Source organism: Anser cygnoides, chromosome 1 (genome assembly GCF_040182565.1).
Source record: "Anser cygnoides isolate HZ-2024a breed goose chromosome 1, Taihu_goose_T2T_genome, whole genome shotgun sequence".
Lineage (NCBI taxonomy): Eukaryota > Metazoa > Chordata > Aves > Anseriformes > Anatidae > Anser > Anser cygnoides.
The window spans coordinates 76,799,338-76,826,909 of NC_089873.1; the positions used below are offsets into that span (position 1 = coordinate 76,799,338).

The 27,572-nt window shown below is 38.4% G+C and overlaps 1 protein-coding gene across 7 annotated transcripts in view; it reads left to right on the forward strand.

Annotated features, from left to right (window-relative positions):
• Positions 1–27,572, forward strand: part of ITPR2 (inositol 1,4,5-trisphosphate receptor type 2) — a 276,712-nt gene that overhangs the window by 176,072 nt on the left and 73,068 nt on the right. For all 7 annotated transcript variants that reach the window (XM_067000454.1, XM_067000431.1, XM_067000435.1 and 4 more), the window contains 6 exons: positions 17,819–17,927; positions 19,570–19,757; positions 21,094–21,277; positions 21,877–22,133; positions 23,066–23,266; positions 25,273–25,383. In XM_067000454.1, coding sequence (XP_066856555.1) covers positions 17,819–17,927; positions 19,570–19,757; positions 21,094–21,277; positions 21,877–22,133; positions 23,066–23,266; positions 25,273–25,383 — 1,050 coding nt within the window. The remainder of the gene's footprint in view (positions 1–17,818; positions 17,928–19,569; positions 19,758–21,093; positions 21,278–21,876; positions 22,134–23,065; positions 23,267–25,272; positions 25,384–27,572) is intronic.

Genomic DNA, 27,572 nt, shown 5'->3' on the forward strand with positions numbered 1-27,572 from the left:
GATATTAGATTAGGTTATGGGTTGAAGCTTCCACGTTTTGTTTTTAAAAGAGTCCAATACCTTTGTGTAAGTGCTATGAAGCTGATGTCTGAGAAGCATAAGCGTCATAGCAAGTCACTGGAGCTGACAGATTTCAAAGAGCTGTAGCTGGTTGTGTAAGACACTAGCGATGGTTTGATGTAATGCTGTTTCCAGACAGTGTGGGGATTGCATGTGCCAGTGCTGTGTGTTGCCAGACAGAAACCACAGCAATTCACCCTCAACATAATTACCACCTACAGCAAAGCTAGCAGCTTTTAAATGAGGAGGAGTGGGATTCTTTCTCTAGGAAAACACCAAGGAGTTTAAGTCTTTCTGTAAATTAACTTAATCCTTTCATTAGAAGGGCAAAGAATAGCAACAAATCTCAGCCAACATAGCACATAATGAAATATTTTTATTTGATGTTAAACTGTAGCACTGGCAGAATCCAGAAAATCAGATGACGCTTCTTAGAACTCATACAGCGGTGTTACGTGATGGTTTTAGAGGTGCAGCGCAGTCTCTTTTACAGGCAAAGCTTTAATTTGCATTTTCAGGTACCTTGTTTTCCCTCTATCTGGATGCTAAGATTAATATTACTATAATTATAGCTGTAGTCACCTACAAGCTGCTTTTGGATGGTTGTTTACTCAAAATAGACAGGAACATTGTTAGAGGGAAAAATACCAAATTGAAAATGTTACATTTAAATTCCTTGCTTCCTTTTCTTACCTACTTTACTAATTCCTCTCGTTAATATATTAACTGAGGTTGTTTATGTGTGGATTTGTGGTTTGTTTTTTTTGTATCCTTCATGGAGTGTAACCATGCAAAAATAGACATGCAGGGTTAGATTGTTGAGCTGTGCTGATAGGAGCAGCAGATCAGGGAATCGTGAAGTGCTAACCTTTGCACCTGATCCAAGTCCCATTGTAGCAAGTGAAAAGATTTCTGCTGATATGAGACCCACGATAGGATCCCTCTGGCCACACTCTCCTCTTACCCTTGTTGCTAGCACTGTCTGTTCAGTGTTCACTGGGGGCTGGTGACTGGATTCCCCTCCTTTGTGTTAAGTGAGCAGTGTAAAAAGCATCACTCACAACCAACTAGGACATTTTCTACTCCTGCTCACCAAGAAACGGGTCATCTTTATTGGTGTAGAGGTTTCTTAGTAATTGCTTCTCACTTAAAAAATGAAGGTAGTTGTAGTACAAATGTGGATGGGGAGAGCTTAGATCAAAACCAAGGGTTATTTTTGTTAATAGCTCTGTGTAGGGACCTAAGCACCCACCAAGCTATCAGATAATCTAAGTGGGCTGATGGTGCTGCGCTACTTTCAAATCTGCCTACTTAGTTTGCAGGTAGAATCAGTTACTTTGGCATTTATATGATCTGTATTACTCTTTCTTATAATTACTGACAGGCAGAAAGACTGATATTAAAAAAAAAAGTGTTTTCTTGTGGTGCAGATCTAGGGTATCAGTCATTTTGATGAAGAGTTTAGTTTCATTTGTGAGCCTTCTGCATTTGCACAGTACATGCCTCTGAGGCTGAAAGATCATTCTGTCCTAGCATAACCTTAGGGTGCCTTCTGTGCAAAATATAGCATTACAATATAGAAACACACTGACTGCCAAATACTTTGGACAAAGAGTGGAAGGAGTCCACTTTCCCCTGTTAGAGGGGACTGTAAGAAGTGGGAGGAATGCATGTCATTTGATTATGAAACATTCTAGCTGTGCACATCTGCACAACTGAATCTTCTGAGCTGAATGTACCTGACAGGCACACCTGTCTGAATATGAGATCAGCTCAAACTTCTCTGTGGACTTCTTAGCTTGTAACTAGCAGCCGCTCCGACATGTTGTCTTTTAGCAGCCGTGCCTTATGAAAGGGTTCGGCTATTAGTTTTGCAATAATTACATCTGTAATCTTGTTGAGAAGCATCTTAATTAGTGATGTAAGTACCAACTATGAGAACTGTGTTCAATCCATGTGAGCTCTCAGCTGTGAAATAGTTTATATTATCGTAAGTCTCCTTGAGATGGATTTTTCATCCCCTGAAACATTACACTGGCCTCACCTGTGCCTGAACTGTTCTTGTGTACAATTCAATACCAAAAGCAGGAGAAAGTTTCTCAGGTGGTTTCCTGTAAATCTTTGCTCTAGGTGAGGGAGGAAACAGGTGCGCTCACTGTCTGGAAAAGGGCTGGCTGGTTGATCAATAGATCAGATAGTTGGGTGGACAGGGGTGAATATCCTTTGCTACTGTTAGGCATAGAGGTAAGATGACGATTTTCTTTCTCTATTGAGAGACTCCTGCTAGCTGGAGTGGTATTTAGGCCAAGGGATGGGCTTGCAGTGGTGAAGCCATGGTTGTCCAGCTAAGATACCAGTGGCATCTCTTGGCTCCCAAAGGCAGTGAGGAGGCATGCAGCCTGCTGCCCTACAGGAGCATTTAGCATCTCCCCACAAAGACCCAGTGATCTGTGAAGGATGCGGGAACACAGTATGACATCCGATGTGAAATAGCTGTCCTTTAATGTAGTCAGCGTGTGTGATACCATAAACCCCATGGTAGATATTTAGAGTAACATGCTCCCAGGGAAAGCCTTTTCTAATCGATAATTGAGTTATTTTAACTGTGGCTGCCTTTACTTATGCCTGCGTTGTGCTGGCTCCAACTTGGAGCCCTAATCTGGGTAAAACTTGAGGCAGGAGGACAGCGTTCTCAGACAAGGCGCCTACCTGCACTTCCCTTCATCATCAGTGCAGGCTTAGGACCATGGCATCCCTCAGGAGTGAGGCCTGCAAGAGCTGGCAATACCTCCCAGTCCTGCTTTTTTCTTTTGCGTTATGATATAAAATTTATATTTGTGTGTCAAGAAACAGATCATAATGGTTATCTCAGAATTCATTGTTATTTTGCAGTGCTCTTACGAGGCCAGTAGCCTAATGCTGCAAAGTTATTTGTAATGTTTAGCTTCTGCACCTAAAGCAGTGAGGTAGCCATGGTAACTGTCTTGCCTATACACAGTACCCGGTCTGCCTTCTCGCATAGGTCAGAGCATGCACCTTCCCAGATAGTGACTCAATTTACTGTTTCTTAAACATCAGATACTTCTAAAGAGAGACTGGCTCAGCTTTTTTTTTTTTTAAATAGAATTTCATATTTAATTAGCAGTTTGAGCCTCTGCATTCTGCTGTTGAGGGCAATACAAATAGCCTTTATCAGTGCAAATAATTCTGTTGCCCACACCTATTCAGATTAAACCTAGTCTCACACTGAAAATGTTAAGGGCTTCACAGCAAGGAAATTCCAAATTGTTTCTACTTTGTACTTTACCACTGAAGAATCATCGTAATGTAAAGTTTAAGACAACACCTCTTCATCTAGGTCTTCCATCATATACTCAGTGTACTCAGTTTCTTTTGATTTCCCTTGAGTGAATGTACTCCAGAATTAGACTCCAAAGGCTATCCTCTTTCCTTCCCCATCTTCTCGTTGATTTGCAAAATACATATTCATAGAAAAATCTTTGTAAGGTGCATGTTCACTGATGATTTATTCCTGTTCTAATCTGTAATGTATTTTTACTTTTGTCAGAGGTACTTACCTGCATATACCAAAGCATGAGCAAAATTCTAGGTAAAACTGAATGAAATGCTTGGAACTTCTTCTCGCCTGCCACCTTGAGCTTGTCATGTCCTTTTTTGACATTGTTTTGCTTCATCTTGGTCTGTTCTGTCAGTTCCAATGTTTTTGCTATAATGAATTATCAAGTGTGCTTCTTTTTATTATTGAAGTTAGTGATTTGAATGTGAAACTTGAAGAACAAGTCCAGATAATAGCCAGATGCTTCTTTCTCAAATACTCACTTGCCCTTTTCCAATCCCCTGCAGAGCTCTTTTATGAAACAAGAAGGCATGATTACCAGTTACTGAGGGGAAGAAGCTACACATCAAGTGTCACATGTGTGGTATTATAACAAGACATTGGTATAGCCAGTGGGCAGGGAGGAAAAAGGCAAATTCAGAGGGGACAAGAAGGAAGAAAAAAGATGGAAGACAGCAAAACAGGAGAGACAAAATCCAAACCCTCTCCCAGTCTTGTACATTGTGCCTTCTGCACCATATAAATCTGTCAAGCTTTTGGCTGAGTCTTGGCAGCTCTGGGTGCCACAGTTTGAATACTAATAATTCTTCCTACATATGGTGAATTTTAGGTCAGAAAATGACATTAGGTGTGTAGGCAGAGGCATCTGCCTAAGTGACATTCGATCCTTAGCAGCCAAAAAGACATTTCATCAAAAAGTGGAGTCACAGGGAAACAGAAAGGTGCTTAATATGTATAGGAAACCAATTTATGTAACAAAGTCATTGCAAAGTTGTAATTAATCAAAGGAACTAAATAATGGTGACATTCTGGGCAGTGTTATTTAGGGCTAAATGAGGGATCTGGTGTTCATAGGCTGTCATCAGTGCTGAGATGTCTGATGCTGTGGCTATCTCTGCCATGCAAAGGCATTCTTTAGTGTCTAAGAAGAAGTATTTAGTCTTTAGTGTCTAAGAAGAAGTGTCTAAGTGAAGTATTTTGGACATTGCTAGTACAAGAGCAGAAAAATGAGCTGTGGGAGGTAGAAGGACAAGTCTGAAGAGTTACCTGGCTGAGCAAATGAACATGGGTACCCAGGTCAACACCTGCAGAATGTCTCACCGAAGAGAGGAACCTAGAGCTTCTCTCTAAGAAGCTGCCTTTTGTTCAAAAGCTGAAGTGGCTTCTACCTGCCATCATTTTTATATACAGCAGTATTATGTTCCTAAGCAAAGATGAAGACAGAGAGATGAAATGCAGACATCTTATGTGTGAGGATTTCGTTAATATACTCTATTGCATGGCAGTTCTGTTTTTTTTCCTGTACAATGTAGAGTTTCAGACAGTGTTTTGGGTCACTGTAACGTTCTGCTCTGGGTGTCTCCTCATTGGAGATTTAATAAAAACAATTCTTCTCTTGAATCTACAGTGCATTGCACTAGTTTTTGGATCCAGTACAAATAGACTTGTTATACTTCATGTTCCATTTAAACACATGAGGATTGCCAAAGAAGATCAGACCAGAGGATTAGAGTGCTGTCTCTCTGTGTGGCCATCACCAGATGCTTAAGAAGAAGGTCTAAGAATCCCCACTGTAGGCAGAATTGAAGTTTTCTATTCTTCCTGAAGTCTTGGGATAATCCTTAACAGTAAGATCATAAATCTGTGGCCCCTAAAGCATGAGATTTTGTCTTCTTTCCCATAGTTGTTTTTTAACATTTCTATTGTAATTGGTTTTGCTTGTTGTCTATAGAAATGCCCAAATCCTCCTTGAGTCTTGCTGAATTCTTGGTCTTGGTGACTTCCCATAGTAATGAGTTCTGCCATCTAATTGGGGTTAAAAGTATTTCTTTATCACTTTTTCATTGACCATCTCTGGATACCATAAGGGCCCCATCTTGTATGAGAGAGGAAACAGGAATTCCTGACCTCTTGTCTCTTTATCACTGATACTTTTCTGTACTATCACATCTTTTCATCTATTTTCCAATGTGAGCAATCTCAATCTTTAATATGACATATTTTCCATGCCCCTCTGTGCTCCCAGCACTTCTCTGAGCCTGCTGGAAGATAGCAACCTGCTGTAGACAGAACTTCAGATAAAACTATACATACCATTGACCTAATTTAAGGCACTAATTTTGTTTATACTGTTTCCCACCCCATTCAAGCTTTATTGAGGTTTTCACAGAGATATGCTAATTAAGTGCAGGAGCAATGCTGCATTCAGGATAGAGGGTTTTGTTTTGTTTTACTAATGATCAGAAAACTGAAATCACAGAAATCACTAAACTGAATTATGTAGCCCCTAAGATTGCTGGTGAATTTTGTTTTGTAATTCATTCAAAACACTTATTTGTTGATAGGCACGTATAGTCTAATTTCTAGATATTGGAACTGTAAAATTCATCTTGGTTTTCATAATGGCGTTGAGCCCTAATGTTGGGATGTTGCATGCCGTTTATCAGAGAGATGTCATTAGTGAGGATATCAGCACTCTTAAAACACAGTAGAAAAGATTGCAAACAGTTACAGGACCTCCAGAGCAGGTTTTTTCCAGGCTCATCTTCAATGTATGCTTTACTTAACAGCTCTAAAGAAGCATATGACTTTCTATTTCCATAGCTACCTGCTGTGCATGTAGGAACCTTCCAGTGTTAATATATTTCTCCTTGGAAGCAATAGAAATTTAGGCACTATAATGGCAAGAGCTTCGTAATAAATGTATACTAAAATATATTATGATGAAACAGCTACATGTGCAGCAGTCATATCTCTGTCATAAATAACTCAACAATTTTAGCAAATATTAAATATAAAGGGGCAATTTAATATTATGGGTGAACAGCTTGCGTATTAAATTTTATATAAACATGAATCTGTCTTTTAGTAGTGGGAATGTAAAAAGCTGAGATGGCCTCATGAAAATGTGTTTCCATCTCTCCCTCTTCTCTAACTTTGAACAGCTGATTTAATTTTGAGCAAATTTTGGTCATTTTTTTCAACCAGTTCTAGAGGTGCTTGAATGTGTCTTTTTTTCTGTTCAAACGAGGAGAACTTTTTTCCTGATCTTGTGAAACTTAGCATTTAGAAATTGCTGTTGCTCGTAAAATAAAAAGACAGCTAAGAAACTATTGAAATCTGGCATGACAGCTAATATACCTCTGAAAGTTATTAAAACCAAAATGTTACTCTGTTAGCAATGTTTTGGTTTCATTCAGCAGCTTTGGCTAATAGAAATGTTTTATGAAACTTCTGCTGTAGTGTTACGCAAAGTCAGAATTATTTCCATAGCACTCTTCAAAGGATGCTATTAGGTCTATTTGTTTGAACTGATGAAATCTTAGACTCCAAGAGTAGAAAGGCTAATATTGGCCTGTAATTTAAAAGGGAAGATTGAGAACTGCTTTGAAAACAGAGAGTTTTTCCTAGTAAAAGATGCCTTCAAAAATCAGAACATTTGTCCTTTGGAAGGGAAGTTCTATTAAAGAACTTTAGATATGCCAAGAAAGACCAATTCCAGCATCCAGTCACTGCAGTTTTGTGAATCCACAGGTAAAAGCACAAGTATACCCTGATTGCCCCTGTACAGGTGCTTAATATGTTAATAGCATTAATGGGAGTTGAAGTACGCTGGACTAACATAGTGTCTGAATCAAGAAGGGCAAATCACTCTTCGTTTCTGGAGAATAAACTTGCTAAATGCTTTTTTCTAGCCTCCCAAGGATTTCAGTGTTGAGGTCATCATAGAGTACAATTCTTCCACGTGGCAGCACAGCCTTTGCCAGAACAGGAACAGAGCTCAGATCTTAAAGAAGTTCATTTTACTTGTGAGATTGCCATTTCTAATACTTTCTGAAGGGGTCTTTCCCTTCTGGGCTGGCCTTATTTCATAATTCTGGATCATCATTAATTCATATTTACTTGGGCTCCTTTGCTGACAGTGGATACGCAGATTTGCTGATCTGCTGCATGAGGAAGAAGAGACGTGGTGCTTTACTATAGCCAAGTGTCAGTGACTGTGTTCTTGCTGAGAGTCAGAAGCAAGGATCTGAGCTCCTCTTAGCACACAGAATCAACAAATCTACTGAAGAAGGTTGCTTAATATTTATTTGATATTTACCACCTCTGGCAATCGAAGTCATGAGTCAGGCTCCTAAAAATGAAGCTACTTTGGTTTGGTTTCTTAATGATCAAAACCACAACAGCATATTGTGGGGTTTTTAGTTTTTGTTCTTTTTGTCCTCTGGCTCTTGCCACACAGATTTCACATTTTCATGTACTTTTCCTGGGACCTGGAGCACTAGAAATCTTAGTGTGTCTGTGTGTGTAGTTTTGTTTTGTGTGTTTTTTTTTTTTTTTATGCGAACTGGAATTTTCATACAAGCACACAATTCCAGGTGCTGAAGTTAAAGTGCCAGCCATCATGAAAAGGATAACACAATTGGAGAATTAACAACTAAGGAAAATTCCCAAAGGTTACTGGAAAACTGTTCCAACTACTAAGGTGTTTTTTTTTCTTTTAAATCAGAGAACATTGGATTAATTAAAATATTTTCAAATCATCCCTGTCAAGATGGATAGTTAATAAAGACCAAGGGCTAGATTTGTATTGTGTCTAACTTAGCTTTACTTTTTTGTTTGTCTGGAATACCTCCTGTTTTTAGAGAGAGAGTACGATCAGGGCAGTAGCTAGCTTTGCTTGAGGTGGGAATTGTTCTCTTTGGCATAAAAATGGAGGAAGATATTTTGTTTTCTTTGCCATGCTGTGCAGTGTAGAGCAAAGGGAGAATCTGCCTATCATTGCAAATAGCACTTAGGCCATCTCACAGTGTATCTTGACCCCATCCAGGCTATTCTTCTGAGTTAGTGTGTGCTCATTTTCCAGCAAGGTGGATGCTAAGGCTGTGTTTCCATATACCGTTGATAACATTGGCTGTTTAAATACTGCTACTGTCCTGAACTGCCCCAAGGTAGACTTCCTTTAGCTGCTTCAGTTTTGCTGCTTGGATAAGAGCTGCCTAAATCTGCTTTGGCCAGCTGTTTTCCTTTGCAGTGGCTGCAGTCTGTGCCAAACTGTAGTACTGCAAACTCCCTTTGCCCAGCTTTGTATGTTGGCCTTTCAAGAAGTTAAAGTCAGTTCAGATCTTTCCTTTTATGCTGTTTAAGGCCTGGTTTTGTACAGTCTTTAGGCACCTAAAAATGCAAGTGTACTTAGAGGTAGACATGCATGCACACGCACACTTGGATTTCTCCTTAATGCCTAAAGTTCAAGAAACCAGCACTTCTAGGGATCTATATAGCTAAGGTTGATGATCACTGTCAGAAGCACAGCTGTAAATTGTATGAGAGATTCTCGCAATTACATGTACTGGGTGTTGTAGTATTCAGGCAGGAATGAGTGGCCTTGGAGGAAAAATAGTTGTTTTTGGTAAGGTCTTGGGACTGTTTTGAGACAAGGCACCCATTCCATGATTATTTTTGTAGAATCATAGAGTATCCCGAGTTGGAAGGGACCCACAAGGATCATGGAGTCCAACTCCTAGCTCCACACAGGAGCACCCAAAACCAGACCCCATGTCTGAGTGCATTGTCCAAATGCTTCTTGAACTCCAGCAGGCTCGGTGCTGTGACCACTGCCCTGGGGAGCCTGTCCAAGTGCCTGACCACCCTCTGGGTGCAGAACCTTTCCGTAACACCCAGCCTGACCGTCCCCTGTCCCAGCTCCATGCCGTTCCCTCAGGTCCTGTTGCTGTCCCTAGAGAGCAGATATGAGCGCCTGCCCCTCCGCTCCCCTTGTGAGGGAGCTGCAGGCCGCCATGAGGCCTCCCCTCAGTCTGCTCTGCTCTGGGCTGAACAAACCAAGGGATCTCAGGTGCTCCTCATACATCTTGCCCTCTACATCCTTCACCATCTTTGTTGCCCTCCTTTGGACACTAATAGTTTTACGGCCTTATATAGTGGTGTCCAAAGCTGCACACAGTACTTGAGATGAGACTGCACCAGTGCAGAGCAGAGCAGGAGATTTTGTGAGGTAGTCAATGCTGAGAATTGGTTCCTTTTAATATTAATTAATATTAATTAAAAAAAAAAAAAAGATGTACAGCGCAGTTCTTGCAAAGTGACTAGTATTAACTGGGAGCATTTGTGTATATCCAAGAAGGTGATACAGGTCACAGTTCAATGGCATATCCACAATAAAACCCCAAACCAGAAGGTAGTCATGCGGTATTTAATGGATCCAAAACTTGTGGCAAGTCCACTGAAAGAGTTCAAGAGGCCTGGTAATCTGAATTAGAAAATAATCCTGATAACCTGTTTTAGCAAATGTGTAGGTTTCTTCCAACATAAGTGATGACATGACTATCAGGAATGCCTCAGAACAAATTCTGAACTTCTGTAGTGGCTTCATCAATCTTTTCTAGTGAAAAAGGATGAAGTTGAGAAATCAGTGGAACCTGGTGGTTCGTAAGAATGAGCAGGTGAAAAATGAAATACAGAAGTGTCTTCTGAGCCACTTTGAAAATCCTGAGCCACTAGTGAAGAACCTAGCATACCCAATTCAAATAGGATAGGGAGTATGTTTGCAATGCATCCCTTACCTAGTAAATCAGGTATCTGTAGTGCTTTGTCTTTGTAGTTCAACACAATAGCAACACAGTGAAACAGAATAATGTAATGAAAGTACTTTTTGGCCACTTTTATTATTTTTCCCTAGCTACCTGTTTCAAATTGCTCTTAAAATGTCAAAGCACTGTAGTATTCAGAAGTATGCATCTGGAAATTAAGTGTCTGTGTTTGTAAATATTCACATTAGGACACTTAGGGGTAAATTTTCCTTGGAGAGCATGGAGAGTTCCACACAGAAATCCTGTTAACAAATAATAGGATTTTTGTGCATAACTCCCTGTGCATCAGTTTGAAAGTTTGCCCCCTGCAAGAGTTGGATAATTTTAGTCTTTGAAAATTATGCTTTTCAGATTTGGTCTTTTTGTACAGTACATTATTGATGCTACAGTCGTTAATGCTTCTGGACAATCATGGTCAAATCTTACACTGTTTTCTTTCAGTGGAGAACTTGGTTTATTGTGTGCCTCAATGCTTTGTCTTGCACAAGACAACGTTACAAAGGAAAAAATACATACGTGCAAAAACAATCAGTTTTGCACATTATGACCACAGATGGAAACCATGTAACCAAATGAGCAACAGAAAAAGTGAGAGATATTAACAGTAATACTTGGCTATAGCAAAGACTTGTTCCTTGTTTATAAATGTTATGACTGTGTTTAGAGATCCTATATTTGGACAACAAAATAAACATTTGACAGATAATATTTTATGGCCTAGTAGTAAAATCTTACACAAAATTAAACTGAATTTTTAAAATGCTTTTTTCCTCAATCTAAATCTGAATGTACCAATGCTGAGGTTTTCACTAATCCAAACTGTTTTCATCTACTGCTGTATTCATAGTGGAGACACTTTTTAGAGATACTGCAAAAAAAATAATCTTTCTTTTTATATGTCATTTTCCTGAGCTTCTTCAGGTTGCAAAATTGGACAGTTACCAAGCAAAAACTGGTTTTCTTGCAATGTATCCAGTATTCTTTTCACTATCCATATTTAAAATAGACTGGCAATAGCATTTGTTTTGCAATATTCTGGCACTTCAGCTTCCAGCTTTATGTGGAACCTGGAATTGCAAAGGACAGAACTGAAAGACTGGAAAAAAAATTTAACTACTTTTTTAAACCACTGTAACGTGGGTTTAGAGAAAGGTCATAGTTGTGATTCTTTATTTTATCTGACCCTGTCAACGGATCTCTGCACTACTTACAACCTTGGGTTTATCAGTTAGCATTTGTGATGTAGGCAAGTTGTATTAAGACAAGTGGGATTAATACCAGATTTGTGTAGGATTGAACAATGGCACATTTAAAATGTGGGGCGTCTCTGCCTAATGAGAGACAGCTGAGAGGTGTGGGTGGCCAGTTCTGCTCTCCTAGGAGAACTGTGTCATGAAGTCTGGTACATATTTTATTTTTTTTGTTTGTTTTGTTTTTGTTTTTTCCTTTGTAAAGTTGTATAAAAACTTTTGCCAGGCAAAGGACGTGTCTACGCCTTCTCCTACTGAAGTTGCTGGCAAAGCTTCCACTGATTTTAGTGGAAGCAGAGCTGGACACCAGCTGGACCTAACCTCATTTTTAAAAGTGCTTTTTCCTAGGGGTGAATAAATGCCCCAGTGTACAAATAACTGTTCTCTTGGGTGTCATATTTTATTGGTGAAAATATATCAGTTTCAACTATCAGTTGGCTGTTGTAAGATCTTGCTATAAAAGATCAAAACTAGGAAAATGCTCACTCTGTGTAAAAACAAACAACCCCCAAGGTCCCCTGGAAGTTGCTGGCATCATGAAGACAGCATATTTGTACTTCGAGGTTGTAGGAGGAGTTCAGACTGCGAGGTTCTGTTCTAAGCACATGCTTGTGTAACACTGTGCACATGGTAGCTGTATGCCCGTTGATCCATTTTGGAGCTGAGATGATGTCTATGCCATCTTCCATTTCAAAAGCAGATTGAACCATAAATTAATGAAGGGTTCTTCAGCTTTCATGCTTCATATCTTCACAGAAGCCACTTGCACAGAACTCGTCCTTCCCCTTACTGTATTTCATTGCCAAACTAAATAAAGGAACAAAGTAGTATAAAAGTGGGCGAAAAACAGCAAAAAATCATCTCAAAGCAGACACTCAGATCAAGCAAAACAGAAATTTCATTTATAAATGATGAGAAGAAACGTGTAGGTGGTTTTTTTAAACAACCTTCGTAGAAAGCCAAGCTTCAAACCTCATCTATATTTACTACAGGAAAAGGTGGCATGTTATCTTCATAGATTATGTGAATGACATATTTTTTGTCACCCAGCTTGTTCTCCTAATGAAGACCACAAGATCTTCAAATAGTTTCTGTCTGGGAACCCACCCAGTCATGATTTAGTAACTGTGAGCAATAGAGAATCTATCACACCTCTTCATAAGCTGTTCCAATAGCTAAATGCTTTTACTCTTGCAGGAAGGAGGATGGGGGGGACTGGGGGATGGGGAGGACAGACAATAGTAACCCACAAATGGAAAAAATCAGTCCTTTCTACCTCTTTTGTAGCTTCTCACCATTGCATCTTACACCTTTATCTTGTAGGCTGAAGTCATCCGTTATCAGATTTCTCATGCAGATAGTCAGAAACAGAGTTCATGTAGTTCATGTTTAGACTGATAAGCTCAGTAGATTGAAAGCCTTGAATTTCTGGTGAGAAGGCGTGTTTTATTTTCTAATCACTCTTGTGGAGCTTCTCCAAACCTAATCCAATTTGTCAGCATTCTTCTTTTGGTGCAGTATTCCTACAGTAACATGCCTCTGCATGTAGAGAAGTAAGATAGTTTCACGAATCCTTCTCAATAGCTCTGGTTGTAATTGCCAGAATCATGTGATTTTGGGAGATACCATTCTGCTGATTTTTATCCAAGGACTTCAGCTCTTCCTTAGAGTCGTATCCTCCTAGAGTAGAGTCTTACATTTTATGATGCTCTTTATTCTATTGTCACTATATTTGTAAGTAGACATAAAAAGATCTGGACATTGTGAGACTCATATTGTTTACTTCTACTCAGTTTAATGAATGATGCCTAAACTGTTTATCAGTGACCTGACCTCATCCCATTTTCTTTTTGTGTCCTTTGAAAAAGCTTTTAAAGATTATATTCTATATTCTTCCATTTGATTCAAAAATAAAAATAAGAATCAGGCAGACAATAAGTATTTTCTGAGTTGCCCATTAGAAGTCCGTGCACTCATTTATGTTTTCTTGTTTTAAGTTGCAAATTGAATTCTGTCATAGCTGTTAATGCATTTTATAAGTATCATTGTGGGGCTATAGCACTGTAGTTTTTCGATCAGAAATTTGGCCTTACAGGATTGTGTCACACCAGCACTTTATCAGACTTCACCAGAGTGATACTTTCACCATGAGCAAAACCAGAGAAGATAATCAACAGAAGTTGGAGAAGGTCTATTTCTCTTAAACCCATACTGAGGCAATTATTATGACATGATGCCAATATTATAACTACTGCTGATTTATAGTACCTTCCTTTAATTATGTGTTAATGGAGCTCAAAATCATCCATTCCTTTGTTTTGTCCAGAACTGATACCGAACTCACAGCTTATATTTTACCTAGGTCATCCCGATTACGTTTTCTAAGAGTGTCATTGCACGCTAGATTTCTGTTAGTTCTCTGGGATTTTGTTTCTGTTCCAAACCTACTGAAAACCTGTATTAGTAGGCTAGAGGTCCCAAACAGCTCGTCTGTAATATTTGACTACAAGTTATTGAAATCTGAAGATTTAATGTGCCTAACATTCATGCATCCACATGGATTAATACGGGAATATAGTCACATCATCCACTGTGTAGGAGAAATATTTGTTGGACCTGACTGCCTTTTCTGTGTTGTCACTGATTTGAACATTTCCACCTCATCATTTTAATGTAAGTGAAAACCAGAAGAGATCCCCAGACCTATAGAGATCACAGACTATAAAGTATCATTCAAATTCCTTATGCAGTCTGCAAGTTGTATGAGGCAGGACAAATAATTCTGGCAGTGTTATACAGGGGGCTGTGTAAAGTTTAAAGACCAACTAGTGTAATGAAATATGGACTGAGAAAAACATGATTTGTGTCTACGTGTTCCTATTGGAATAATTTTTCCCTATTGGAAACTTGTTTGTCAATCCCTAGCTATTTTAAACTGCAACAATAACCAGTTGTCGCTTTCTTGTGTCCTCAGTCTTTATCCTAGCTTTTGTTAGAGACAATGCAGTGGTATTCATGTGTAACAATAAGACTGTTATGTTTCATTGTGTTTTTTTCAGGGCTATACAATGTTCTAGCCATTATAGAAGGATTACAGTCAGCTGAGTGATGTTTACATACCATTTCCATACCCTAATAAGAGGTATAAAGAAAAGTTTATTGTAGCCAGCAGGGGAGAGATTCAGCTTGAAAGGCCAGGACTTCCGTTGTGTGAAGAAACATAGTCAAGGGAAGACAGCACTGTGCTGCCTAGTGTGCTTTTATTTTTGGCCTCTGCTTCAGTAATGTGAGTGTCAGTAATGGTTGCTGCAAACTGCTTATTCATACTACTGCTGCGCTCATTTGCTTTTGGGCAATGTTAATTTTGTGGGTGTACTAAGTTAGGAAATTGTTTACAAGGACATCAGTGGCAAGTCTGTCTCACTTGCCCTGGCAGCAGTTTGTCTCATCCACATGATGGGGCAGTTCTTGACTGTGTTTTTTGGCATTCCCATAGAAGCATACCCAGGCACCCACACCAGCAGTATCAGCACTTGTTCTAGGAGCAGGGTCTTTTCAGCATTTTCTAGCATGGTGCCTCATGCCATCATGCACTGCGGGTGACTCGCATTTCTGATACATTGTCTAAGCATTTGTGCATTCCTCACCTCCAGTACATGCTGCTGGGCTGCAGAGAAGCAGTTCCGCTCTTTGTAGTGGCAGCTGAATTTCACAAGAAACTTAATGACTTGGGGAAGTCGCATGGCTGCCCAAGGTCATCACAAGGGAGCTGAAGATCCTAAGCTTGCAAATGTGGGGCTGAGACTGAGGGTGCATTTCTGACACAACTGTCAGGCAAAGCAGAGGTTCCATTCCTGCTTTTCAAATACAATGCCCTTGACTTTTGACAGGCTTCTGAGAACTGAAAGTGTTGTCTGAATTCTTGGGAGGTTGAGAGACAAAGGGAAGGAGAGAGAGCAGGAATCCTAATAATGAAGACTTGCGCCTTGGAGCAAGAAATGAAGTCCGTGTCTTAGTTTGGGTACGATCAGGGCAAGATTCCTCATTCCATAGCCAGCTGGAGAAATGTATTCTTATTACTGCTCCTCCTATTGTCTTTGAAGGTAACAAGGCAGGAAAAAAGATCTAAGATATGCCAACAGTTACTTTTTTCCAGGCAAAAATACCCAAGCGCTAAATCATTCAGGTTATTAGTCAAATGCTATTCCATGGTCTTTAACATTCTTCCTGATAAAATAAAGGCTGTTTTGATTGAACAATAAAAATTGTGACCATGGGTGTTATTTTTAACAATGTATAGATGGTTTTTGGTGTTTCTTCCCATGACCATACTGTGGCTGTTTATATAATTTACCATGGCGCTCTGTTAGTCAACAATAGACTGCATAGACTGCTGGTTTAGGATGCTGACTCAAGCTTAGTGGTTAATCAAACGGTATGGCAAATACCAGCATTTCTTATTAAAAGCATGTCTCAATGCAGTGCCTATTTCTGGGTCCTGGTCCAGTGTTATGAAGAGTTTCTCCTCTGTGATCCTATTTGTGTGACACAGTTTCATGATTCTGTGATATATACACCTGAGAGAGTTTGAAAAGACTCTATCCCTGTTCTTAGTCTGTGTTTCTCACTTCTTCAATAATATGTTTGGCTTCTTTATTAGATGTGGGAAATGAGGTTCACTTGCCTGTAAGACACTGGAGTTTGGTCACAACTAGGGACAGGTTGTTGAGCAGGAGAAGCTGGCACACTTAGAAATCTTGAAATTTCTTATGAGCTACCCTAGCGTATTTTGCCCATGCGTGCAGGGTTAAACCCCATTGCAAACTAGGCTGGGAAAGAATCTGTCTCCATGTGTGGTCCTCAGAGATTTCTGGTTCTTGGTCTTCCTCTGTAATGTATACCACAGCTGGCTTAAGCTTACCTGAAGAATTCATCTAATAAATTCCTTGGCACTGCAGATGTGTAGGTGATGCTTTTATTTTTCTTGCAGTTATTGTGTTTATGGCTTTTGATTTTTTTAATATGGGTCTTGCAATTTTCTTGGCTGATTGAGGGTACTTTGTATAGACTATTATCAAATGAAAACATCAGAATGTGAGAACTAGGAAACTCACATTGTCAACCTACATATACAGAATATTGCATTCTGAAACCTGTTTGAGGTGGACAAGCCTATTTTTTTTGAGGTACGTGAAGCAACGAAACCGTGGAGTGGCATATGCCTGCCTTTGGAAATACTGCTAAGTTGACAGAGATGTGTATGGATAGTATTTTCTGAGGTATTTCTGGGACTTACTTCCCCACTGCTTGGTGTCTGCGGTGATCATGGTGATGAATTGATTGAAAAGTTGATGGTCACACTAACATACAGGTGCTGATGAGCTGGTAAATACTGAGAATGCTTCTGGTGCACATATTTTTAAGACCTGTTTTTCATTAAAAACAGTAGGTGAGTACATGTAAGGAAGAAGTAGTCTCATTTTGCTGCTAACTGTTGAAATGAATGATTTTTCTCCTTCTGCGGTAATCATCAGAGGCCTTGCCATACGTTTTTTCTTAATAGAATCTTAAGTTACGCATACACCTACAGTCACTGTCACCTGCTGACTCTATAAAGCTGAGTGTTGACTGCAGGTGTTCCCAGGAGACCAAAGGCAAAATGAAAATGCCAAGTAATTGGTACCCCCACTCTTAATTCAGTGTGTCTTGCGTTGCAGAACATATGCAAAATGAAAGGGAAGATCTTCAGAGAGCTGCATGCAAATATTAACTGGTTGTGGTTTTGGAAGTAAAGGAACAAGGAGATACAGAGAGTGCTTTTTAAGCTCTTCTATCAAATGTCATATCTCTGTTTTAATATTTCATGTGATGTGGCTTCTTTCAGATGATCAGATGGATTATATGAGATCAGAGAAAAGGGAATGATACTACTCAGATGCAGAAAACAGAAAGAAAGTACTGCCATGGCAGGGGAGGGCACAGACTACAGAGCATTAGTTCTTTGTAAAACGTGTTTCAAAATCTACATATTCCAGATATCCAGTAAAAAATATTGAGGTAGAAGTATTTGATTTATAATCAATAAGTTTAAAATAAACTTCAAAGAAAGCTTGTACAACAGTATTTTAGAATTCTTGCAATGAAATTTGTTAGATAAGATCATTAGATGCTTGTTTTCTGGACAACTTTACCATCTGTATGCTTACTAATTATAAAGGAAAGACTTAATAAATTATGTATCAATGTTAAACAACTTGCTTTTCAAACAAAGTAAACTGGCCACTACTGTAGTTTCTTGTGCTATTTTTATCTTTCTCTTACAGGGCAACAATTTAAGGAAAATACTCCTGTATCGCTACTTCAAAGGAGAATATGGAAGTGGTATGAATGGACCTCTGTCTGCCAGCTACAGCAAAACTGCGCAAGTGGGAGGTAAATCAACACACATCATTTAAGAGAAACAAAACTAGCAACACCATTTCTCCTAAAAGGCACATTGGAAGTGCTCCAGGGATTTAGTTGGTAAATAAATCAAAAAATTCTTTAACCAGTTAGAAGAGAGGTAATATCAGACTTTTCCTGTTTTTAAGTTGCATGCACCTGTCTCAGATGGCTGATGTGCATTTGGCAACACTGAAGTAGGAACTACCACCCCCCCACCCCCCCCCAATCAATCATTCAATTCAATTCCAGTTGGTAACACCATTTGCTAGTAAATTCACATCCAGGAAACCAGCAAAGCATGCAACATTTGTACAAAGATACTGCTGTTTCTGGAAACCAAACAACTTTTTGAAATTCCAGATCCTTTATTGATATGTGAAAAAACAAGACATAAGGAAAAGCTTTTCAAAAAGATGTTGGTTAAGCAATGAAACAGATTTCCCAGAGAGGCTCTAGAACATCACTTTTTGGACTTGCTCAAAACTTTACTGGACGAGACTCCGAGGAACCTGCTCTAACCATCATGAGCAGGAGGTTTGAGTAGATGACTTCTAGAAGTCCCTTATAAACTAATTTTTGCATGATTCTGTTACAGAAGCTGTTGGAGGTTACTGAAGGGGGCTTTCTAATAGTACCAAAAATAACATGTCATAGGAAATAAGGTAGACTAAGGTGTGGAGTTGCATCATAATAAAGCTTACTATTGCATTTTCAGCATATGTTAAAGGCACATCCAGATTTGTGGGCATTTCCAAATGATCAGCTGATCAGAGATCATTGACTGTTTCACTTTTAACACCGTGGAAGTGTTTACAGTCTGTCTATTTTGTACATCAAATATTTCCCTGCCAAACAGGAGAACAGAGTTAATATTTTTTTATTCTCTCTGTAAAAAGTGTATGTATATATATGTATGGTTTCATTACTAACATCTGATATATTTTGTTGGTACTACTTTGTTTAAAACAGTACCGTATTTTTCCTCATGTAGTAGATGCAGTTACATTTGTTTAAATGTGTGTATAGCAGGAAAGATGATCTGTAATAATAAAAGATGGTTGATTTAATGAGTTAATACAGTTCAACAAAATCCCTTAAAATCACACCTTAAATTAAATTGGATTTGAAGTCTCAGTTCTTAAAGAACATCGTGATGTTGCTGGTCTAGGAATTAGATTGACAAAAACATTTAGCTAGAAGGTCATACCGATAACTAGAGTGGATTTACTGGTATGCAATCCTTGTATATATTGGACCTGTGACTGAAAAGCAGATTTAAAAGTGTTTTTAGACCACTGATCATACACATTTTTGTGTATGCAACAGTGGAATTAAAAAAAGGGGGTTCTATGGACAAAGCAGTGTTGTTTCCAACTTCATTTCAGACTTTATTGTCTGAATATTAGAACAGTGGTTTGGGGTTTTGTTTTATTCCTTATTCTTGGAGCTGAACATTGTACTTTCACACAAAGATCTTGTCTGTATCAAGGGGAATTTTGCCCCAAACAGAATTTCAAGATTAAATGTATTACATTGCTACTGTATGCATAAGGCAATTTTTACTAATAGATTTGCTTCCATATATACACATGAAACAAACATGAATAGTATTTATTTGTCTGATTTGCAGGTGGATTTGCGGGACAAGACTCAGATAAGTCTGGGGTATCCATGTTTGATATTCAGTGCCTTCTGGATAAAGAAGGTGCATCAGAACTAGTCATAGATGTTATAGTAAACACCAAAAATGACAGAATTTTCTCAGAAGGCATTTTGCTTGGTATTGCATTGCTCGAAGGTGGAAACACACAAACACAGGTACTTGTTTCATTTACTTATTCACATATTGCTTTTCAAATGCACGTAGTCTGGAGACAAATAAAAGGAACATTTCTGCAGTGAGTTCTGTAGGAATTTTATCACTATAAAATGTATTCCTAAAATGCAAATGTAAATAAGTCCTGTTATTATACAGTATCTCATACAGTAGACTCTTCAATAGAAGAAAGCATTTTTCGACTGTCTGGTCTTTGCCATATGAGCATTATATCCAGATATTTCAAGGTTCATATTGTAAATTTAATAATTACAATACTTTCAGGTTTATAATAGCAAAAAATAAAAATAAAAATCTGAAAATATTTGAGGCGTTTTTTCAAAATCTCCGGAGAGAAAAATTGGCCATTTGGTCAATTGGCCTATGGAATATCCCATTCCATAGGAAATATCAGCTTTAAACTATGGATTCTAGTTTTTGTGAATATCACTCTCACACAACTTTAGCCAAATAAGATGACTGTTTATTCTTACTCTATCTATGATCAGCAGAGATACCATAAGAGAGGAGAGATGGCATAAATCTCTCCCTGCATTTCCACATATCTCATCATTGCCTGTGAAGGGAACCTAAGTAACCAACTTATACCTCATTTCAAGACTATGAAAGTTAAATGAGAGGAATCCCATCCTATATCTCTATTCTTTAAAAAAAAAAAGATGCAAATCTGTCACCCTTACAGAGTGTCCAGAAAGTGTTAAAGAAGTGAGATGTTGCAGCTTTCTAAAATGAATTGTTAGGGAATTGTAAAAGGACTTCACTTGTGAGACAGAGGTTTGTAAACTGCTGGAAACAGTACTCAGCCTTCTTGACAGTAATACTAAGGGATGGGACTTAAATACCTAAAATATTAATGCTAGTTCTGTGACTGTGAAGATCTAAGAATGTGTACAGGCTAAGCTGTAACGTTGCATGTAGATGTAGATGTTTCATGGTTCCCCTTGTAGTTACATAATACCAGATACTTTCACTATTATTTATAAATGGAATATTGTAACTCCAGAATGCCTGGAGAAATGGAGAGTGTCACGAAGTAATTTGATTTCAGAGTGTAATATTGTGACATTTGAAAGATTGCAAATAACACTGTTCACCATTTTAGCTAAATGTAAAAATATTATGATCAATATTCGTTACCAGCCCTGTGTATCACTTTGTGAAAGAACTGGTCATGCAGTGGCCACCATTTTTTCTGTGTAAGTGAAGTAATGATTCATTATACGTTTCACAAAAATAGTGTATTTTGTTTTTTTTTTCTTAGAAGAAAGATAGCTTGAGTGTCTTTTTTTTTTCTTTTCCTTTTTTTTTTTCCTTCAGTATTCAACTTATCAGCAACTGAAGGAGCAAAAAAAGTCGGAAAAATTCTTTAAAGTCCTGTATGACCGCATGAAAGCTGCTCAGCAAGAGATACGATCAACAGTGACAGTGAACACTATTGATTTGGGGAGCAAAAAGAAAGATGATGATAGTGACCTAACCATATCTGTTCCCAAAAAGAGAGGTAAGGAGGCACCCATGTAAAAGAGGGAAGAGGGTAGTGCATTACATTCAAGCTGCATGTATTGCACCACTGATAATATCCTGCAATGATCAAGAAGATTTAACAGTAATCATTACTAATTTGCCTCATTTGCCTGTTTTTCTCTAAATAGCAGCCCATATCTTAAGCTGGTTACATGGAATTATCATTGATGAAGTCAGTGAAACGATGCTGATTTACACCAGTAGAAGATATAGACCTAAATTTTTAGAGAAGCAGAAGTAGAGGCTGCTGCTAATGGGGCTATTTCACAAGAGCAAGCACAGGAACTGATTTCTCACCCTGTGGTCTTTCCATTGTTCTCATCATTTATTGTATATGGAAGAGAAATAGTAGGGCTTTTTGTTTTAATGTTCTACTTAATTCTGGTTTGTGGTTTATTTGGAACATGCTATCCCTGCATGAATGTTGCTTTGATATTCTTTGTAAGTTGCCTAGAGGTCTTCAAAAAGGCATCAAAAAAGAAAAAGTCGCATTCGTTATTATTTTTTTTCTTTGTTCTGTTTAATAAAACAAGGGAAAACAGCTTCAAAAATTAAGGAAAACTATCTTCTTTTCAGTGAAGGATTCAACACTGCATCTGAAAGAGGGTATGAAAGGTCAGCTAACAGAAGCATCTTCTGCAACATCCAAGGCTTACTCTGTATATCGAAGAGAAATGGACCCAGAAATAGATCTTACAGGCTCAGGAACAGATGTTGCAAATGCAGAAGAGAAGTCCACAGAAGAAGCAATAATGAGTCCTGCTATTGCAATCATGCAGCCAATATTGAGATTTCTTCAGCTGCTGTGTGAGAACCACAACCGAGAGCTCCAGGTAAAGTGTTTCTGAGCAGAGTTGCAAAAGAAGTATTGCAGGAGCTGGAACTTCATGAAGGAAGGAAAACATGCCTGTGCCTGGCTCCTATTACAGAATAAGGGTGTCTAAAATATTGTTGTTCTTTTGGCCTAAGGGATAAAATAACCCTTTTCAAGAACTGTTTGCATGTTCAGTTTAAGCGCATGTTTACACCCTCAGAGTGGCTTGGGGACCTTAACATAGCCACATGGAATTGAGAGGTTTCAAAAAGTTCCTGTTAATATGGTTTCTCTGCACAAATGGTGGGTCGCTTACCACAGGCTTGAAGATTCCAGGAAGTTTCTGGACAAAGTTTGGGTACTGTTTTTTTCCCTAGATGTTATGATTAAAGGCTGCAAGATGCAACATGAGTCCCTGCTATCAGTTCCTCTGGTAAAAATTACTGTCGCCATAGCAACTTTTGCAAAATGAATTTTCTCTAAATATGCTTTGGTGTAGCGTCCAGTAGCCTCCCTGAAAGTAGTGCTGGGGATGCCTTGAACTAAACTACTGTTCTTCACTGACACTGCTATGGAGCAGTCTGAATGTGCTGCTCTACCTGCCCAGCTATGGGGCAAGAACCTTCCAAACAAAGGATCATGATAAACGGATGGAGTCAGGCTTGCAGGATGTCTATAAGACAGGTGTTTGCAGATGTTTGCAAGGTTCATGTTTCTAAGTCCTCCTTTCTCTACTGACTTAATCAAATGATAGTTCTCAACTGCTGCACTAAAATGTAATATATTTTCTACAGTGTAGTGTACTTCAGTGCTAAAGTAGAGTAATCATGTGGTCATAAATTCCCTTCATTCCCTTCAGGAATTCCATGAAAAAGACTGTGTGTTTGACATGACTCTAACAATCTCTCTCTTCCTTTTTTTTTTTTTACGATCCTTTTCTCCATCCACCAGAATTTTTTAAGACATCAGAACAATAAAACAAATTACAACCTTGTTTGTGAGACCCTTCAGTTTTTGGACTGTATCTGTGGAAGCACGACAGGTGGACTAGGCTTACTGGGGCTTTACATCAACGAGAGGAACGTGGCTCTTGTGAACCAGACATTGGAAAGCTTGACTGAATATTGCCAAGGTCCATGCCATGAAAATCAGGTAGGCCTTGAGTAACTGCTGGATGCAGAAGTATCTACTTGAGTGTGTGGTGTCTTTGTGCTTATCACAAACTCTTCAATGTTCTTAATAAAAAGTTCACTTGCAATTACTGTGACTAAGATGAACACATGTCAAACCTGCATAAGAACTGAGAAATTCTTTCAAGTCAGAACTAAAAATAGACTCTTCCTGTAGAATGTCAGCTTACATGTAGGGTTTCCAGTCCTTTTGGAGAGTTTTATGTCTTACGTCAGTGGGTCCATGGTTTAAATCTCACTTCATGAAACTTTGGATTTCAAGTCACAACTGTAGAAAGTACATTGCATACACAACTCTGATGGTTTTGTTTGTTTGTTTGTTTGTTTTGTTTGTTTGTTGTTTTTTTGTTCTGTTTTGTTTTTCCACTTTCATTCATTTTGCCTTTGGTTTTTATATCGGTTGCTAATATTTACTTTCCTGATTTAACCTAACTGCCACAGAGTTTAACTTACTGTTCTGCTATATTACCTATCAGCACCTTTAATTATGATATCAGTAGGAAAATGAATGAGGCTAAAGACCATGTTTCTAATCAAATATATAGTTCTGTGCCTTGTTTGATGCAGATTTTTTAACTGTGACTATTGGTAGATGTCTCTACAGTGCTATGCTGAGGCAAGTAAAGAACGTACTTACATGCTGCTGTAATTGATCTGAAGAGAACAAAACTGTGGTAGAGTTGTCTGGATGAAATTTCAGAATTTTCACTATGGATTAGGAATGGAAAAATCAAAGTGGGCAAAAATACAAAGACACTATCTATTCTTGGTAATAGAAATAGCTGAAGAAATACTTACAGTATTAATGCTCATTCATTAACATGCACAATGAAGTGCAAAGTGCTTTTATCACTGTTGCTGGTAATCAACTGCCTTTACTTAAAACTTTAAAAACAAGCAAACAAAGTATTTTGGTGGGCTAAATTTTAAACAGTCATATTTGATCCAGTAATGAATGGGGAAAAAACATTTGTGAAAAAGAGTAATTACAGGACTAGAAATGAGAAAAATCTGTTCTCAAGTTAACTTGTCCTCTAACTTTACAGAGGAGCACTGATAATGGAAGAGAATGATTAGTTAGACTTATTATTTAGACTTACCTGCTGCTGGGAAGTCACTCAGGATTACAGTTATGCTTGTGTACACCAACTGCAAATCTCATTCAGTGCATTTCAGAGGCAAAAGCTCTACACTGTCATTTTCATCTGATTTTTTGTTGTTGTTGTTTTGTTTTTTTTCATCTCTCTGTCTTTCTGGAAAACTTCTCCTTTCCTATTGTCCTGTAAACCTGTTAGAAAAAAAATACCATATGCTTATACAGCTGACACTTATTTATGTGGCTTAGAAGGTCCAGAACTCCAGCTGTAAAAGCACTGAGGAAGTACAGTTGATCATATTTACAGTTTTGATTTCTTTGTGCAGAAATGTCCTTGTGTGCAGCATATGTCCAAACGTGTGTAGATAACCTTAATCTTTGCAAACAGGTTATGCTATAAGACAATGATATTAATGCTAGTTGCTGAATGCAAATTTAGAATTTGAGTGTGCGAATGTGATTCAAGTGTGTCTTTTATGTTTGTGTGTGTGTGTCCAGACAAATCTGTTAGTGCCCCTGTGGGTTGCTGTCTCTAACTTGTACCACTTGGTGCCTAATCCTGCATGACTCACTGCAAGCAAATTTTAGCTTGCACCACTTTTTCCCCAGTTGTATACCTCACTATTGGCAGTGTTGGGATTAGTTCTGTGCACCAAGTCTTCCTCAGCACAACTTGTGGCACGTTTTCAGGCTGCTCTGCTTTGGCTGGGAGGTTCATTGCAATCACAGGGTCATTCAAATTTTGCACCCTTGTTTTGGAAATTTGCTGATGTGCATATTCTCTCTCTCTCTCTCCCCTCCTCACCCCTTTTTTTCTCTCCCTGTCTCCCTCCCTCCTCTCTCTATGACTCTGTTCTTTTCTCTTATTTTAGACCTGCATAGCCACCCATGAATCTAATGGGATTGATATTATAATTGCACTCATCTTGAATGACATAAACCCTCTTGGCAAATACTGCATGGACTTGGTGCTTCAGCTAAAGGTACAGTAAATGTAAATTTGTTTATTTAAATTTGAGTAATAAAAGAAGACATACCTATGCAAGAGCTCTAGGTGACCTGACATTTACTTAGTCTTACCATAGCATGATACACTAAGCAGCCCTGGAAAAAAAGTGGTGCAAATGAATTCAAATCAGCTTAATCCACTTCAGTCCTTCTACAATAGGACTTTTGACCAACTGTTGTGTTTGGGAGTATACCCTCAGCTTTTTTGAAAGAATCCTATCAAATAGACATGATGTAGCTAGCATGAAGAGTCCACGTTGGGCACAAAATCTCATTGGATTGATAAACAGGTATACTGTTAAGGCAATGTAACATCAGGCATTCTCTGTATATACTGAATTCTGTGATTCTGTGTACTTACAAAAATATTTGAGAAGGAGATGTTGTGAAAAAGAATAATATATCAGATGACCTGTAATTAAGATGTCAAATGAAGTTGACAATGTGGTTAAATTAAATTACATTTTATTTCCCTTCTCAGTGTCCTCTGAGGGAATGGTGAAGTGGGAGTGCTTGAATTTTGTTTTGTATTCTCTTGAGAATTGGATAGGTTCATAGATAAGTTTCTCTGGTCTGTGTGCCATCACATGCAGAGGGAAATTTTGCAGCTATACTGTCTGCCAAGTAGGGTAGAACATGTCCAGAAAGAGCCCTAGATTATTGTCTTTTCGTGCTTTCTGAATGAAGTATTTCCATTGCAGAAGGTCTGTTTCCTCCCCAAAACCAGCAAATACTTTGTGGTAGCTGCATTGCATCATATTGGCAACATTATAGATGTCTAATAAAATAATTAATATAGCTATGTATTATGTACAATGAAACATTGAATCAACAATGTTTTACACATGATTTTAATAACTGTAATTACATGTTTGAATGGCAGTATAATTCAGGTCCCCTCAAGCAAAACACTTAAGCAGACATTTAACTTTGAACTCGGAGATAGTTCTTTTGAAGTCCAAATTTCAGTCTCTGTAAAGACCTAGTTACGTTCACTCCAGTGCCATTTTGATTTGCCGTTAAAACTCGAAAATGTTTGTAAAACATCTTTTCTGTGTAATTTACAAGACTGGAGTTTATTGGCATTGCTACAATGACCAGTTTGGCCATTTTCATGGGACACTATGTATGGCCTCACTTACTTAAATAGCAGAAGTTGTAGTGAATGATATCAAAGGGTCAAATTGCGGAACTGATTATGGTGTTACAAAATCAGTGTCATTTAGGTTAGCAGGGACATCTGGAGGTCACATAGTCCAACACCTCCACTCAGGCAAGGTCAGCTAGAGCAGGTGACCAGTTGGGTTTTATTACCTCCAAGGACAGAGATGCCACAACCCATCTGGGCAAACTTCCAGTGTTTGACCAACTTCAAAGTAAAAAAGTGTTTTCTTGTGTTCAGATGGAATTTCGTTTATGTTTTAATTTGTGTCCATTACCTCTTGTCCTGTCACTGAGCACTACTGAGAAGAGCCTGGCTCCCTCTTCATTCTCTTCCATCAGGTATTTTTACTTGGTAATACTTTATACTGATAAGATTCCCCTGAGCCCTCTCTTTTCCGGGCTGAACAGTCCCAGCTCTCTTCAGCCACTCCTAATGGAAAATTCATTTAACAGAGCAGCTCTTTGCTGGACTTGTTCTAGTAAGTCCATATTGTTTGTGTATTATGGAGCCCAGAACTGGATATAGTACTGAGCTAGATGTGATGTCAAGAATTAGATGCAAATTAGGAAGTTACTGGTTTTTTTGTTTTTGTTTGTTTGTTTTTTTGTGAGTGACAATACATCCAAGTAATACAGCACTGAGTTTACGAGGTAATGTTTAGCATTGGCAGTCTGTCAGTGCTTATAGACAACTCAGAAGTTGTAGATTTTGCAGTGAAAATACAAAATTTCAAGTATATAGTCCCACACACTTATGCATACAAACACATTTAGATGCTTTTTTCAGGGAACACTACATACTGAACTCATACCCCTTCAACCAAAGCAAAGACCATGCAGAATTATATTTTCGCATACCGTCTTAATTTGCCTTGTTTTGCACATACTTTGTGATGTGGTATTTAATTACATCTTCATGGATTATATTTTCCATTGGACTCCTGAATCATTTGGTGAGCAGGATAGACAATGTTCATTGAGTGAACAGATGTCCAATGTT